The sequence below is a fragment of the Danio rerio genome, chromosome 3, assembly GCF_052040795.2.
Source record: "Danio rerio strain M-AB ecotype USA chromosome 3, GRCz13ab, whole genome shotgun sequence".
Classification (NCBI taxonomy): Eukaryota; Metazoa; Chordata; class Actinopteri; order Cypriniformes; family Danionidae; genus Danio; species Danio rerio.
In genome coordinates this window covers 9,811,247-9,827,623 of record NC_141023.1, presented here as the reverse complement: position 1 = coordinate 9,827,623, position 16,377 = coordinate 9,811,247, and the positions used below count along the sequence as shown (strand labels likewise).

The following is a 16,377-nucleotide window of genomic DNA, read 5'->3' as shown; positions in this document are numbered from 1 at the left end:
ATTATTTTGAACCCAGATGCAGCAGGATCTGATGAAAGTCCAGCCAGTGGATCAAACCTCGACTGAATCAGGACAAATGATTCAGCTGGATTCAAGAGAAAAGGCTCTTCATCCAACATTGAATGCTTACTCAAACACTCAGGAACTCTGATCAAACAAACTTCAGTGTTGTTTTTTTTACTGTAGATCACTTGAATGCACCATGAATTGAACTGCCCCTAGCGCACAAATAAAGTGTTAACTAAGTAACTAAATGTATTTGTTATGCATATGGTTTTCTACTGTATACGTTTAAGGTGTTGGTGTTAGATTTTGTTTGTTTTTGTATACAGCAAATATATAGTGTGTAAGTACAGCTCCAAAAAAGTTTTGCAGAGATATTGCAGACAAAATAATTTTTGCCAGAATTTATTTTTATTTTTCTACTTGTATCGAAATAAAGTGACCACAACATTCGTATTGCTTAAACTGATGGATCAAGAATCTGTTCTGGGTCACTTAACTATCAGAACCACTGAAATTGATATTTAATTCTCCAGAAGGCAGCTTCAATCTTTCTTTATCATGTGGAAATTGAATAAAGCATTGTGTAACAAGATGAAGAAAAAGACATAACAGTTTTACATTTGTAATGGAGTTAAAAGTGTTTGCTATTTTTATATTTCTATAATACACAGTATTACCATATAGCCTACTGTTTAACAATCCATTAGATACATGGTAAGAAAGTTTTCGTCACCGTTTCTTTGCACTCTGAAGACACACCCATGACCCTGATATAGCCCTTTCCTCATAGGAGAGATAGGATTACAAACTGACTTCATTTGCAAATGGCGGATATGTGTTTGACGAGGCTGCACATGGATTAAATAATATTTAAAATAATGTTCAATTTCTAACACGGGCCGATCGTTTCAGCTAATAAGACCTCAGTGTATCATAAGAAACCAAGGTTATTGATTCAGACTTATTTCTTTTCAATTAGAAAAACTCACTGCCATTATATGAATAATCAGGGGCGATTTTAGGACTTTCCTTTTGAGGGGGGCTCAGCTCCATATAAGGTATAAAGCCCAATACTGTATTACATTTTTAAGTAGTAATTTAATAGTAATACACTTAAAATGTTCAATATAGTAGGGTTGTATACTAGTATTCCACTGTATTACATGGACAGGCACAGCCATTTAAGCTCTGAGTTTGCCAAATAGGCTCAACCCACCTGTTTACTGTAGTAAAAACTACTTTCTATATCCAAGTGCATTTTTTTTGTTCTCATCTAATCTCAGAGATGCTTCTATCTCTGTCAGTGACTCAGTGACATTTATAACGAGTACATTCTCTAAATGCTTCTGTCACTGTGTTTAATCATTTCTGTGCAAGACTGTATGGTATTAATGCCACACGAACTGTAAAGTGTTTAATATTAGTTCATTTTGAAATAAAAATAGCAAAATGTTTGTTAAGAGTTAAATTTCAGCTGTGCTGATGAGGTGAATGCAGAGAAAACCCGACTGCTCCTCCCTGACATACAGGTGATACAAGCTTATCTCAAAGAACTGCAAATAAGCAGATATTAAAACAATTAATCAATAAACACACACCTCGTTCTCTCACTGTCCACGGCTGTGGTTTGCTGATCAAATGAAAAACAGAGTGGGAGGAGCCGAGTTCTGCCGCCATTTTCTTTTCAAATTTAATGGGGACTGAGGCAATTATTTAGTGTACAGTTTATGAGCTCGCAAATGTTTAAGGGTGGCTACAGCACCCTAAAATAGGCCTAGCAACGTCCATGTGAATAATCGTCTTTAATATTGCACTGCACTGAAGAAAAAAGGTGTTCTGCATCTGGAGACCTGTAATGATACATTTGGGGTGAACTATCCCTTTAACTGCGTGTAGGCTAATGTCTTCATTTGCACCAGCAGAGAGAGGTAGGTGTCAGTCACTGCTAGTTAGCCTCAAATTAAAAGTAAAAGCAACGTACAAGTGAAAGTAAATTTGATCTACGGACATTAAAAAGATACGTCGTCGAAACAACGATCTTTGCTAATTTATAAGTTAAGAATATAGGATGATTTTGTTATATATTGCAAAGGCAGTTTGAAGATGCATCCACCCGACTGTGTTTGGATGTCTGTGCTTCTGATGATCGCTGATGGTATGTTACCTATTTTGGTACTCCTCTTTTACACACACTCAGATAAAATCAGTTCTAACAATGTTCCAACTTTGGTCGAAGTTATTTTTATTTATTTATACAGGGACAATGTACAACGTGATATGTTGTGCCAGAGTTAGCTATAAAGCTAATTTATATCTGTACCCTGGGCAAAAAGTTGTAACAAGTTTAACAATATTAAAAAATAAATAAATAACAGTAGGCTACGATACACACTTACAGTACAATACATACAATAGCCTACATCATAGTAAATACAATGTTATCAGACCGCGGTTAGTTTGATTTTTGACATTCATTAGACATTCGATTTTCAAATCAATTAAACTCTTTGTTCCTACTATACTTTCGGCCAAAAATAGGTCAGACAGGCATAAATATGTGCCCTTTATGTTGCACAAGCCTTAATTTCTCGATTAAAAAAAAAAAATCACCATAAGAATGAATTAAACAATTCACCCGTATGGAATTATACATTAAAACTAGTAGCAGAATATTCAGAAAAACATCCTGCATGTTGCACAAGATTTAGCACTCTATTTGTTTTATAATATTTTTTCAATATATTTTAATGTAAAAATTGCAAAATTCAATTTAACTCTGACACTTTTTGAGATAAAATATTTAAATCAACTCTAAAAGTGTCGGAATATTATTCTCTAATATGCACAAGCTTTGTTTTTCACAGTAATGCTTTGTTGATTTCATATACTGTAATGAATCCATATTTTTATTAATTCAAATACACTGTAAATCTCCTAATAAATTAAACTCTCACACCATTTGAGATAAAATATTCAAATCAACTGTACTTATCTCTAAATGTTATATATTATTATATATATATATTATATATGATTTTATATACAGTAATGAATCCATATTTTATGTATATCGGATATACTGTAAATCTATTATTGAATTAAACTCTCACACCATTTCGGATAAAATATTCAAATCAACTGTAAAAGTGTCAGAATATTATCCTCTATGATGCGCAAGCTTTGTTTTTTTTTTACAGTTATGCATTAACTTATGCATGCAGTTATGCATAGTCTAAATATTATTGTCTATGTTGCACTAGCTTTGTTTTTCACAGTTACGGCATTGTTGATTTTATTTACAGTACTGAATCCATATTTTTTAGTATATCAGATACACTTTAAACACTTAAACGAAGTAAACTTTGACACCATTTGAGATAAATTATACAAATCAACTCTACAACTATCTAAACGTTATTGTCTAGGATGCTGAAGCTTTGTTTTTTTACAGTTATGCCTTTTTTGATTTTTTATACTGTACTGAATCCTTATTTTTAGTATATCGAATACACTGTCAACACATAAATGAATGAAACTCTTACACCATTTGAGATTAAGTATACAAATTAACTCTAAAACTTTCTTAATATTAATATTAAGAGAGGAACTTCAATGCTATGTGGAAACTTTCACTATGGAGAAATCTATGGAAGACGCTACAACGAAAGAACCTTACCATGTCTCTGGTGAGGGGCACGCCAAGCTGCAGCGTGAGTGCACCTGCAAGACCAGAGGTGCAGCATTCCAGCGTGTCTCCTTGCCCTTACTTACCCGTTCCTGGTTTAGATATATATTTCAGGGAGTCGTAAAAATACACCTAGTTAATTCTAGAAATTTTAAATATGACATTAAGTTGGGAAAGCATGCAGTACCGACAGAAAGAACGCTGTGGAGGCCACCTGCTGCCCTAATGGGGAGACCTGGTGGCAAAAAAGCATATGGACTAGCCGTAAAAAGGGGGAGTACGCATACGAGAAGATGGTTAGCAGGGTGGGAAGACATAAGCTTGCCTAGGGGGGGGGGGGACTACATTGTGGCTGAGTGAGCTGAGTGAGCAAATGGGGTAGGCACATAGCAGGCATCCATACCCAGATAGCGGGATGACCAAGGGGCATACAAACAATGTAAAGGGCCAACACATGACTCCTACACTGAGTCAGATGCTGGAAGCCTCGTAGGAACTCTGCAGGGTTCGCCAAGTCGGGAACTCAACTGACGAAGCGAGAAAGCTCACGTATTTCTGTGTTAGAGAGAAAGACGCAGCAAGCATGTTACAACACCTAACTTCATTCATTGGGGTTTCCCAACACCCTTGAGGAAAATCGGCTACACTCTAAGATTATAAAACTTGAGATGGCAGCCACGTAAACCTTCAGTGTAAAGGGCAACAGACTCCGCTCCAACCTATCCTGAATAAAAGAAAGCACAACGCTGATCTGGCAAGTTCGCCATGCATATTTGCGCATGCCCTGAGGCCAGCTGTGGGCCAGTGCATCCGTGCCGAGGGAGTCCTCGGTCAGGAAAAAAGAACCACTGGCAATGGGCATTCTCAAACGCAGCAAACAGGTCAACCTGGGCTTGAGCTCACCCAGGATATGAACGGCATGCATCGACTTCAGCCGCATATGACTCCAAAAGACTCGTCAAGACAGCGATATGCCTGGACTCCTTTCCTAGAGGCAATCCGGCCTGAAGGAACGTGGGGTCCCTCCAAGGGCTGAAGGTGACCATCCGCATGATCGTGGCATACCAGCGGTTGGGCAGCACGGAGTGGATGGGGTTCAACCAGGCAGCGCTGGGGTCCCAAAGGAGAGCAGGAGGCAAGATATTCACTCTCTTCTTGCACCCAGACTCCGGAGGAGGGGCTGAGAGTGTGGGAGAAGGGAGATCGTTCTCCTGCACTCCACAAGCCATTGGCGAGATGCACTGATCCTGTGAGCTGAAAGGCATAGAGTCCCCGACTGGCAGTGTTCGGGCTGTCACATTCGGGGAAGAGGAAAATGCTCTTTCTTTGAGTTTTTGGTTGTTGAAAAACACTTTTGATGTTATTTGATGTGGAGCCTGGCCCTCCGCCAGGGAAAGAGCAAGTTCCCTCTTCCCCGGATGGCCCGTCTCAGGGACGCTTCGTGGTCTGTTTACTGGAATAAATGGTGCCCTGGGGCGGGGTGCTGGACGCAGGTGGGCGGCCTTGGCAAGGAGTAGTGGGTGTGGATGGTTCGGCTGGGGGAGCGGTCTTACGGTCTTACTAATAGATGACTCTGCCCATCGCATCCGACTGCTCCTTCACTGCCGTAAACTCCTGGGTGAATTCAGGGTGAATATTATTAATATTTACACAATTTTACAGTACATTTGTATATTTTATTTTAAATGGTGTCAGTTTAATTCATTAAGAGATTTACAGTATATTCAATATACTGAAAATATGGATTTTACTGTAAATAAAATCAACAAAGGCATAACTGTAAAAAACAAAGCTTGTGCATCATTCAGAATAATATTTAGACAATTGTACAGTTGATTTGATTATTTTATTTCAAATGGTGTCAGAGTTTTTATTTGAATTTCGCAATTTTTACATTAAAAGATATTTAAAAAATATTATAAAATAAATAGAGTGCTAAATCCAAAAACTGTGTAGTCTTGTGCAGTATGCAGGATGTTTTTCTGAATATTCTGCTACTAGTTTTAATGTATAATTCCATTTGGTTGATTGTTTAATTCATTTTTATGGTAATTTTTCATTTTTTTATAATCGAGAAATTAAGGCTTGTGCAACATAAAGGGCACATATTTATGCCTGTCTGACCTATTTTTGGCCCAAAGTATAGTAGGAACAAAGAGTTTAATTGATTTGAAAATCGAATGTCTAATGAATGTCAAAAATCAAACTATAAGTGGATATTTGATTTTCTTTAAGCCAAACTTTAAGGACAGTTTTAAAATTATTAAAAGTGGTACTCTCTCTGATATGCACTGGTATATTATTCCATCTTACTGCTGCTCTGACTGAAAAAAACCGATTGTCCAAAAGCTGTTTACTTGAGTTTAACTGAACAATCACTTCTAACCAATGACCTAGTTTGTCTTATATTGCCCTGGCAGACAATCACACGTATTTTTGAGAGGTGGTGGTGCAAGATCATTAAATATATTAAACATTAATCACACATCATCATAAAATAAGAAACTGTCGAAGTAATTTATATTGTTCAATACAGTTACAGTAGTGATCGCTCGTTGGCTTTCAATGGTTTTAATGTTGTTATGTTCGTGTGGGACTAGCTTGTAGCACAATAAGGTAAATGAGGGAAAATAAATCATTGTGTTCATAAAAAGTTTAGCAGCAACCATAGGTAGGCTAACTGATGCCTGATGTTTCTATAAATCCGCAGGCTTGCTCTAGATCTTTTGGAAACAATTTATTATGTGTTTTTTTAAGTTTAAATTAGCATCAATAATTATACCTAAATATTTAAAATGATCAACAATATTTTTTACTTTTCCATTAACTAAATTGTTTGACCAATGCTCCTCATTTTTCGTTATCATGTTAAAAATGGTTACAAATATATTAATGAATTGAAAATTAGAGGAAAGTAATACACGTGATATAAGTCTGGAAGATTTGGTTGTGCAAAGCATTTGTCATTGTATGGTTTGAAGGAAATCTTTGTTTTCTATCAAATGAGTTATAACAATACAGCTTTCTCTGTTTGCTTTGTTTTAAATACAGATCTTTAATCCCATCAATGGTTCATGATCTTTCTGCCTGTTTGGTTAGATTGTTTTGGAGTGTCCGTTTGAAGGCCGATTTAGGGCCCTATCATACACCCGGCGCAGTGTGGGGCAAGGCGTGGCGCAGTAATCTTTTGGTAGTTTCAGCTTGGCGCAAGAGTGGTTTTGAGGTGTTGTGCTACGCTGTTTAAATAGCAAATGCATTAGCGCTTATTTGTGCGCTCAGGCGTTCTGGTCTAAAAAGGAAGGCGTTCTGAGGCGGACCCCTGGCGCGTTGCTATTTTGAGAAACTATAATAGATTTTTCATTAGACCAAAACTAACCCGGTCTAAACTCCGGCGCAGAGTTGCGCCTTGCTTACGCACTGCTTAATATTCACAAGAGAGCAATAGGCAAATATCTTTACATATGAAAAAATTAAATATTAAGGATATATATAGGATATAATAAGAATAGATATAGAATAAAATATAAAGGATTAAAATATTACAAAACATATTATTTTCTAGCCTATAATAAATATGAAAAACCATTGCTTTCATGTCTTCTTCATCTCGGGAGGCTTTTTCAGTTCATTCATAACAATTTACTTTTGTATAATGTTATTATTATTAGCAGTATTATTTAATATATCCATATTTATTTTTGCTTTATTAAAAACAAGCTTAGATTTGTCCATCTGTCAGGTTTTAGACCATATGAGGCATGGCAGGTGTAATTGGAAATAACTCAGGATTTTGACCACACTTGGGGCCTCATGTATCAACAAAAACTTTGCGTACGCCAGGTTTCACGCTCAGAATCGCTCACGTTTGGATTTACTAACAATGAACTGAACGTGGGAATGTGCGCAGCTTCACGGCAGCTTTCTGGCAGGCGTACGCACATTTTTTGTGCGTGTCTGTTTTATTTCCATTGGCGACTCCTAGAGGCAGTTGTGTTAAATTCCTCTCTACAAAGTGTCTGAGCCTTGCAATGGCAGCTGTATGAGACGGGTTCAGCAGGTATAGAAGGTTTCCATACCATACATTTGACCAGCTAAACATTAAAGCACAATTTGCAGTGGTCGTCTGTTTTCCCAATGTAATCTGAGCGATCTACTGCACGCACATTGTTATAAAGACACTATCTGAAGATGAATTTGCATGCGTGAATCAGAAACATTTCCATTCAATAAATGTGCAAATAAAATATGATGCTTATTGATATGAACTTATTGATGATTCCTACTTGTCTTTCTCGTGATAAATAGTAGGCAAAATCTGATATGTAGCGGGGGAAAAAAAGAAGAAAGAGTTCATCAGACGCTGGATTCGAACCGAGTTTATGCTCGAACATAACAATTCATGATCACATGCGTCTTACGAGCGCGCCACTGAGACTGTTAAGTGTACTGCAACAGTTTACAGATATAAACCACACTTTCTTTTTTTAATGCACTCAGTGCGATGTTCAGACCCAACTGTGTTGACCGTATCAGCTAAACTCTCCCACTCTATTTTTTTCTTTTGTTGTTAATTCCGGAGAACAAACTTGCAAATAACACCGCTTTTCTCCGGTCTACCTCCGAAAGCAGCACCTCCAATTCACATTCTGTTCAAAGTTTCTCTTTTTGCTTGATTTTGTCATTGCTTTTTCGTTGGGTTTTCCCATTAGCATAGTCATTAGCATATTCATACGGGGGAGGAGGCAGGGAGGGGTTTTGCGCTCGTGCATGTTGCGCTCAGTTTTACGTTCATTCAGATGTACAAAAGAATATGCGTGAGATTCGGCGTACGCAGTGTTTCATACATCTGAATTTTTTTCTGCGTACGCACATTTACAGCTTTGTCCGTACGCAATGTTATAGTAAGATTTCCACGCAAGTCTTCGTACATGAGGCCCTTGGTCATTCTTGTTCATTTATTCGTTTGCTAGAAATTAGAACTGAATTTAGAAATAGTTTTGAAACAAATCTTTGCGCTTAACAAACTAAATTAATTATTTATAGACTAATTGATGTCTGTGCGTAAAGGTTTCCCTATCCAAGAGCGAAAGTGAAAGTGATCCATTATCTCTCATTCTTACGCAGTAGATGCTCTGTTTAACAGTTTTCTGTTAAAAAACTGTCAACTGTTAACTGTTTGCTTGTGAAATGCTCATTTTTTCCACTTAGACTGACTTTGCGTCCTGTAAATAGCGAATGCGCTCTTGGCGCGACGCAGCTGACTCTTAAAGGGAATGGGAGATGAGACTATAATTGGTTTATTCTAAAAACACACCTATAACTCATTAAGAAAATAAACTCAACCCTTTTAGCCCATGCGCCTTGGCGCAAAGCAGGTTTTCCCGTCTGTAAATTAGCAAAAATGCGTTCTGACATGCCCTGAAAACGTTTGCGTCCTACGTTTTGCGCTCTGCGCATGGACCGTCAAAATAGAGCCCTTTGTGTTTTGGACACTGATCAGCCAACACTGAACGACTGCGTGTTGCGTAGTATGATGTGTTTATGTTTAGTATAGCATTTTCACTGTAAATAACAACTGAATTATGAAATATTGTAATATATAATATTGAAATATTATGATCAATAAGATATGATTCACTTGGATTTAAGTTGCTTCAATTTAAAAATAAAAATTGCAAAAATAGCTCAGATGTAGCTAAGCTTGCCAAGTAGCTTTTAGCTTAGCTTGCTACATTTCCCAGAGGGTAGCTTTTAGTGTAGTTAAGCTACATTTTAAGTAGAGTAGCTAATAGCGTAGCTCACTACATTTGTCAAGTAGCTTGCCCAACACTGGAAATGTAGCTAAGCTAGTAGCGTCACTGCTTGTAGCGACGCTACTGCCCAACACTGGATATATGTAAGATATTATAAATAAGATATATTTTACCATATTCATTTTTAATTAAAAATAAAAAGGCAGTAAGTCTACAATTATTTTTTTATTTCAATTTTGCGAGGTGGGTAAATCCCATTTAATTCAAAGCTAAATTATGGCTACAAATAGAACATGTCACGAAATTACACCTTAAAGCTTGTGGATGTATTACTGATAATCAGTGTTGTGCAAGTTACTTCCAAACTGTAATACATTACAGATTACGTATTACTGTTATTTAAATGTAATCCCTTACCTTACAATATTACTCTCTCAGAATTGTAATATATTACATTACTCTTATATTACTTTTTAGTTACTTTCACCAAAATAACTACAGAATTAGAACTTAACATTATAAAATTATTTAATGTTCTATAATGAGCATTTTACATCCAGTAGAAAGTGATTTAATGTAGCAGAATGACTGTAACCTCTCCAGGCTAACAATATAGTATATAATTGGCAATGTGATGGCTCAAGACAATGCAAGAAAGGATGACAGCCAGAATTACAAATGATCTGTTAAAAGTATGGTAGAGGTAAAGTGATTATATGGCAATATCTGTGAATGACTTTCTATATTCATATTTGACACAACAGGCCGATATGTAAACTCCAATGCCATGACAAAATGCAGATTTTGTTTCTTTTCTTATTGTTGCTATAATTGTATTTACTTTACAATCAAGTGGTTTACAACACAAAACCGTCCTGCACAAAGTGAGCATGATGAACAGCTTTCTCAGTATAATGTTTGTGCACCGATTTCCTGCTTGTTGACAAAACTGCTTGCGAGCTCTTACATACGCTGCTCGTGCACAAATTCTCACGATCTCTCAAATATGCACTGCTCACACCCAAATTTTCTTGCTCTCAGTACACTGCTCTCTCAGTGAGATTATATGCAAACTCACAATTTGTGTCTTGTGTTCCCTCTTCCTTTCAAGCTTTTTGATATGAATTATATTAGTACACTATTTATTAACAATAACCAAAATACTAAAATAGACTTATAATTTTTAATCTAATAAACCATAACATTGTTGGCTGTATGTTATATGATGAGATATTTCAAATAAAAAAGCATTTAGACAAAAAAAAAACTAACGCAAGCAGAAATGTAACTAATAGAAACACTTGATAAGTAGGGGTGTCACGATTTAGATTTTTAATCGAAATCGATCGAAATTTATGCTCAATTTCGATTATCGAATCAAAAAATAGAATCGTCGATGCTGCCACGCCCCCATGTCACGTCAGCTTGGCTTGCCAAGCGGGAAAAAACAGGCTTGTTGAAGTGTTTGTAAACTGCAGAAGCAGGAGACCCGTCAACAGAACTTAAACCCTCTCCTCTTTCAATGAAGTCGCCGGTGTGTAAGCATTTTGGATTTCCAACAACAACAAGAAATGTGTTAATTGTATAGCCCACGAAGACAGATGTTGTGCTAACTGTGTTAAGAGTTTAGGAAACTTGTTAAATGTATTGATAAAAGTGTCATAGCAATTGTAAAAAACTGTATTACGGTTATCAAAACATCTGTCTTCGTGGGCTATACAATTAACACATTTCTTGTTGCTTTGACACAAAATGCATCCAGTTAACACAAATTTAAAATGCTTGAACTTCTTTTACACACAAACTCAACCAAAACCAAAACAATGTAATTTCACAGTCCAATTTACCAATGCTTTCACACAGTATGTCAGAACAGATAACATCATGTTGTAAACAGAACCTTTATAGGCTAAAGCTAAAGTAAACAACTGTTCATATTGTCAATTGAAACACAAATATATTCCCTATATATATATATATATATATATATATATATATATATATATATATATATATATATATATATATATATATACTGTATACACACACACACACACACACACATACATCAAATCACATGATCATACTGTATGTTCTAGGCCTTATTATAATTGTGATGCTTTTTCTGTTTGTATATCTTGCAGTGATGTCCTTCTGCAAATAAAGTCTGTTGCAGCAATTCTGTGACTGTATTTTTTTTTAAACTGTAAATTTTAAAAATCAATTTTTTTTTCTTTATTTTTGTATTGAACTTTTGCAGTAAAAAAAAGAAAATGCATTTACAAACAAACAAACACAAATGTAAATGTAGAGAGTCTTAAAATGTAAGGGCAGAGCTGACACATAAACTAATGCAGTTTCTGTAAATTTAACTGATGATAGTGTTTTTATTGTCAGTGTTTTCTGATTGACTGAATGTTTATGTTGGAAGAGAACATGTGTTTGTGTTTTGAACAATAATTTCATTTTGAAACATGTTTGTAGTGTTTTGTTAGACATGGTGTAGTGTGTAGTGTGGTTTGTTTTTTATAGTATTTTGAAAAGTAGTTTAGAGGTTTAGTTTACAATGTGTGATTTTGAGCATAAAATTAACTGTTTTGTCAATTGTGTGTTTTAGGTGTGTTGGTGCGTTAAGAGTTTAGCAAACTTGTTAAATGTATTTAAAAAACTGTCATAGCCATTGTAAAAAACTGTAAGAGTTTAGGAAACTTGTTAAATGTATTGAAAAAAGTGTCATAGCAATTGTAAAAAACTGTAAACAAAACAGATTTATTAAACATATATATTTATTAAAATAATATTTTAGTTACCAAACATATTTAGGAATTGAAATATAAAACAATTAAATTCAAGAAAATATTGTAAAAATAGATTACAACCTACAAAATTTCAACTATTTTTTTTTTCTCTTTTGATTTTCCCTCTTTTTAAAATTTGTATTTAATATTTTTCTATAACATAAACATTTGGCTGTACTAGTTTTTGGACTGTTATCGTAAGTTATTTGTTAGATAAGCTGCAGATTTGGCTTCAGTATTGACAAATACAGTACAGTAGACAAATCTACTGTATATGCACAGATATACTATTCTATTGCTTCCTATTGTTGTATTCCTATTTGTGAGGGGTGTACTCATATATGCTAAGCACTGTACACTAATGTATTTGTTAATGGATTAGATAATATTACCTAAGAAGTGTAGGAAATTTCAGAACCCAAACCAGGAGACTTGTTTCAAGCTGAATTCTTTATTGAGAATGTGTGGGTAGTCAAACACTCATCTTCAAGAAGTCGTCTAGAGTCTACATAAGTGACATTTGAGTCAGTCGTCCTGTATAATATGTTATGGGGGGCAGAGTTTATTGGTGGATACAAAGAACTGGCATAACAAGTTGAAACTCTTGTTCGAGGTCTTGTATAGATCCGGAGGAATACATGTGAATACATTCACCAAGCACTTTTTTTGGGAATCTTCTAATGTCCATACATTATCTGGGTGAATGCAAAGTTTCTTTGTCAAGTATAATCTGACTGAGCACATAATGCAAAAATACTCTATCTAAACAGAGGATTAAAAAAACTTTCTTCTTTAATGAAATAGATTACAGTTTTTTACATTTGCTATGACACTTTTTTCAATACATTTAACAAGTTTCCTAAACTCTTAATACGGTTAGCACAACATCTGTCTTCGTGGGCTATACAATTAACACATTTCTTGTTGCTTTGACACAAAATGCATCCAGTAAACACACACTTAAAACGCTTTAACTTCTTTTACACACAAACTCAACCAAAACCAAAACAATGTAATTTCACAGTCCAATTTACCAATGCTTTCACACAGTATGTCAGAACAGATAACACCATGTTCTAAACAGAACCTATATAGGCTAAAGCTAAAGTAAACAGCTGTTCATATTGTCAATTGACACACAAATATATTCCCTGTATATATGTATATATATATATATATATATATATATATATATATATATATATATATATATATATATATATATATATATATATATATATATATACATATATATATATATATATATATTTTTTTTTTATTTTATTTTTTTTTTTTATTTTATTTATTTATTTTTTATTTATTTATGACAGCTCCCATCTCCCATATGAACATGATTCCCATCTAGAAAGCACACTCCTGTGTTGAGATTTTTCAGATCACATGATCATACTGTACAGTATGTTCTAAAAAAAGACTCTTGAGGTTTTTGAAAGGAACAGTGAGCACATTGCAGAACATTCGAGGTTACAGAAGTAACCCTTCGTTCCCCGAGGAGGGGAACGGAAGTCCCATAGAGTGGATGAAATCCACGAATGGGAGGATTCGGTTCAGAAGCCGCTTGTCTGAAAGAGTATTGAACGGGCCAATGAATGCAATGAATTGGCAGCGTAAGCTTGCACAGGTGTACTTCATTGCCAATTATCCCAGCATATAAGCACACCTGGAGCGAGCAGACGCCATCCTTTTAAGCTGAAGAGACTTTCAAACAGCTAAGGGACAGTCATTATGGCGACGGAGTATGGCACTTCCGTTCCCCTCCTCGGGGAACGAAGGGTTACTTCTGTAACCTCGAACGTTCCCCTTCGGTTGGGGAACTTCAGTGCCATAGAGTGGATGAAATCCACGAATCGGAGAAGTATGGAAAGTGCCATAATGACTGCACCTTACCAACGCCCCCGATGAGGGGATTGTCAAGCAAGCGTGACGCACCCACATCATGGGAGGCGCGGTCCTCCAACGTGTCCCTGGCCCTAATTTATCCTACTTCAACAGAAGTTTTTATGGATTTAGATATATTTTTTGGGAAGTGGTGAGCATCTAGATAATTCTAGGAAAATACGACAGTACGTTGGGAAGCGTGCAATCCCGAAAGGGAGGACGCTGCGGAGGCCATCCGTTACCCAAGGGGGGATAGATGGCAGAATTTACATATGGACTAGCCCTAAAAAGGGGGAGTACGCATAGCAAAAGAGTGGTTAGCGGAGAGGGAAGACACGGGTCCGCCCGGGGGGGGGGGACTTAACCGTGGCGGAATAAGCATATGGGATCGCCTAGTGGGGATCACGCATAGCAGGCACCTTTACCCAAAACGCGGGCTGACCAGCGGGCAGACCTACAACGTAGTGGGCCAGCAAGTGACTCCTCCGCTGAGTCTGCTGGGGGCCACGGAGGAATCTGCAGGGCTCACCTGACGGGGAACTTTACTGACAGATAAAAAGGCGCACGTACCTCCGTGTTAGGGAGAATGGCGCAGCAAGCGTGTTTCAACACCCTACCGAATTGTTTCCTCAATCACCAAGGGTTACCTAATACCCTTGAGGAAACCGGCTCCACTCGCAGATTGTAAAACCTTGCAAATGTGTTGGGTGTCGCCCAGCCCGCAGCTCTACAGATGTCTGTTAGAGGGGCGCAGCGTGCGCGCGCTCGAGAGGATGCAAAGCTCCGAGTGGAGTGAGCACGCGCTCTCGGGGGACGCGGCTCACCTCAGCTCTGATATTGAAAGAAAGGCATCCACAATCTAGTGGGAACTTATTTCGGTAGGCACTTCCCTGCTGCCGCCCGCTATAACAGACGAAGAGCTGCTCAGATGATCTAAACTCTGAGTGCGGTCCGGATAATATGCAAAACGCGAACTGGACAATAAAGAAGGGCTGGGTCTGCCTCCTCCGAGGGCAGCGCTTGCAGGCTCACTACCTCGTATTAAAACGGAGTGGTAGGAACCTTGGGCACATATCGCGGGCGGGGTCTCAGGACGTGAGAGAAAGCCAGCCCAATTACAGGCACGAGTCACTGACCGAAAAATGCCTCCGGGTCCCCGACCCTCTAATCGATATCAACGCGACCAGCGGAGCTGTCTTCAGGGACAGAAAGATACTGAATCGAGGATCGAAGGGATCTGACGCGGCTTGTGTAGCGAGGGCGAGATCCTAAGAGGGCATGAGAGGGGGCGGGGTGGATTAATTCGCTTAGCGCCCCTGAGGAACCGGATGATGAGGTTATGCGTTCCCATGGTGCTGCCAGCCACCGCGTTATGAGAACGGAGATGGCAGCCACGTAACCTTGAGTGTGGAGGGCGACAGCCTGCTCTCCAGCTTCTCTCGGCGTAAAGAAAGCACAACGCTGATCTGGCAAATTACGGGGTTCTTCTCTGCGAGAGACACACCATTCAGTGAATAGACTCCACTTCAGGGCATAGGCGTGCTTGGGGAGGGGGCTCTAGCCCGAGTGACGGTATTAGCCACCGCAATCAGAGGTTACCTAAGTCTTCCTCGCGTCTAATGACCTCCAAAGATCGGCGAGGGTGCCAGATGGTGCCCTGTCCCTGAGAGAGTATGTGCTCTCTCGAAGGGACTGCCAGGGGAGGGCTATCGCGAGGGAGAGCTCTGACATCCAGGTCCGGTTGAGCCAGAGGGGCGCAACCAGCAACCTGTTCCTCGTCCTCCCTGACCTTGCACAGTAACTGCGCGAGCAGGCTCACTGGGGGAAACGCGTATTTGCGCATGCGCCGAGGCCAGCTGTAAGCCAGTGCATCCGTGCCGAGAGCACTCGGTCAGGGAAAGAACAACTGGCAATGAGCGATCTCGGGGGAAGCAACAGATCGATCTGGGCTTCCCCGAATCGCGCCCATATCAGCTGAATAGACTAGGGGTGGAGTCTCCATTCTCCAGGACGTAAGGCTGCCGTGAGAGCACATCGGCTGCACGGTTGAGCTTGCCTGAATATGAATGGCGTGCAGCGATTTCAGCCGCGGATGACTCCAGAGGAGCAGACGGCGGGCGAGCTGAGACATGTGGCGAGAGCGCATACCCCCCATACGGCTGATATACGCCACCGCCGCCGTACTGTCCGTCCTGACCAGCAAGTGTTGCCGCTCCAGCACCGGAAAAAAACGGTG

At 38.4% G+C, this 16,377-nt stretch overlaps 2 protein-coding genes and 1 long non-coding RNA gene across 13 annotated transcripts in view; 2 read left to right on the top strand and 1 right to left on the bottom strand.

Moving 5' to 3' along the window:
- The window catches only part of LOC564237 (uncharacterized), a 130,319-nt gene extending 129,851 nt beyond the window's left edge, over window positions 1-468 (top strand). For all 5 annotated transcript variants that reach the window (XR_015480387.1, XM_087243898.1, XM_087243899.1 and 2 more), the window contains one exon: window positions 17-468. Coding sequence is in view for 4 of the 5 variants with exons in the window: in XM_087243898.1 (XP_087100024.1) it covers window positions 17-66 (50 nt within the window). In the remaining variant the exon portion in view is untranslated. The remainder of the gene's footprint in view (window positions 1-16) is intronic.
- LOC141381140 (uncharacterized) overlaps window positions 1-16,377 on the bottom strand; it is a 686,936-nt gene that overhangs the window by 420,000 nt on the left and 250,559 nt on the right. The window lies entirely within an intron of this gene.
- The window catches only part of LOC563995 (uncharacterized), a 74,788-nt gene continuing 60,307 nt past the window's right edge, over window positions 1,897-16,377 (top strand). For 2 of the 7 annotated variants that reach the window (XR_015480389.1, XM_087243910.1), the window contains exons 1-2: window positions 1,897-1,934; window positions 2,103-2,161. Coding sequence is in view for 4 of the 7 variants with exons in the window: in XM_087243910.1 (XP_087100036.1) it covers window positions 2,110-2,161 (52 nt within the window). In the remaining 3 variants the exon portion in view is untranslated. Of the gene's footprint in view, window positions 2,162-16,377 lie in introns of all 7 variants that reach the window. The other 5 variants (XR_015480388.1, XM_087243908.1, XR_015480390.1 and 2 more) reach the window with 3 other exon arrangements.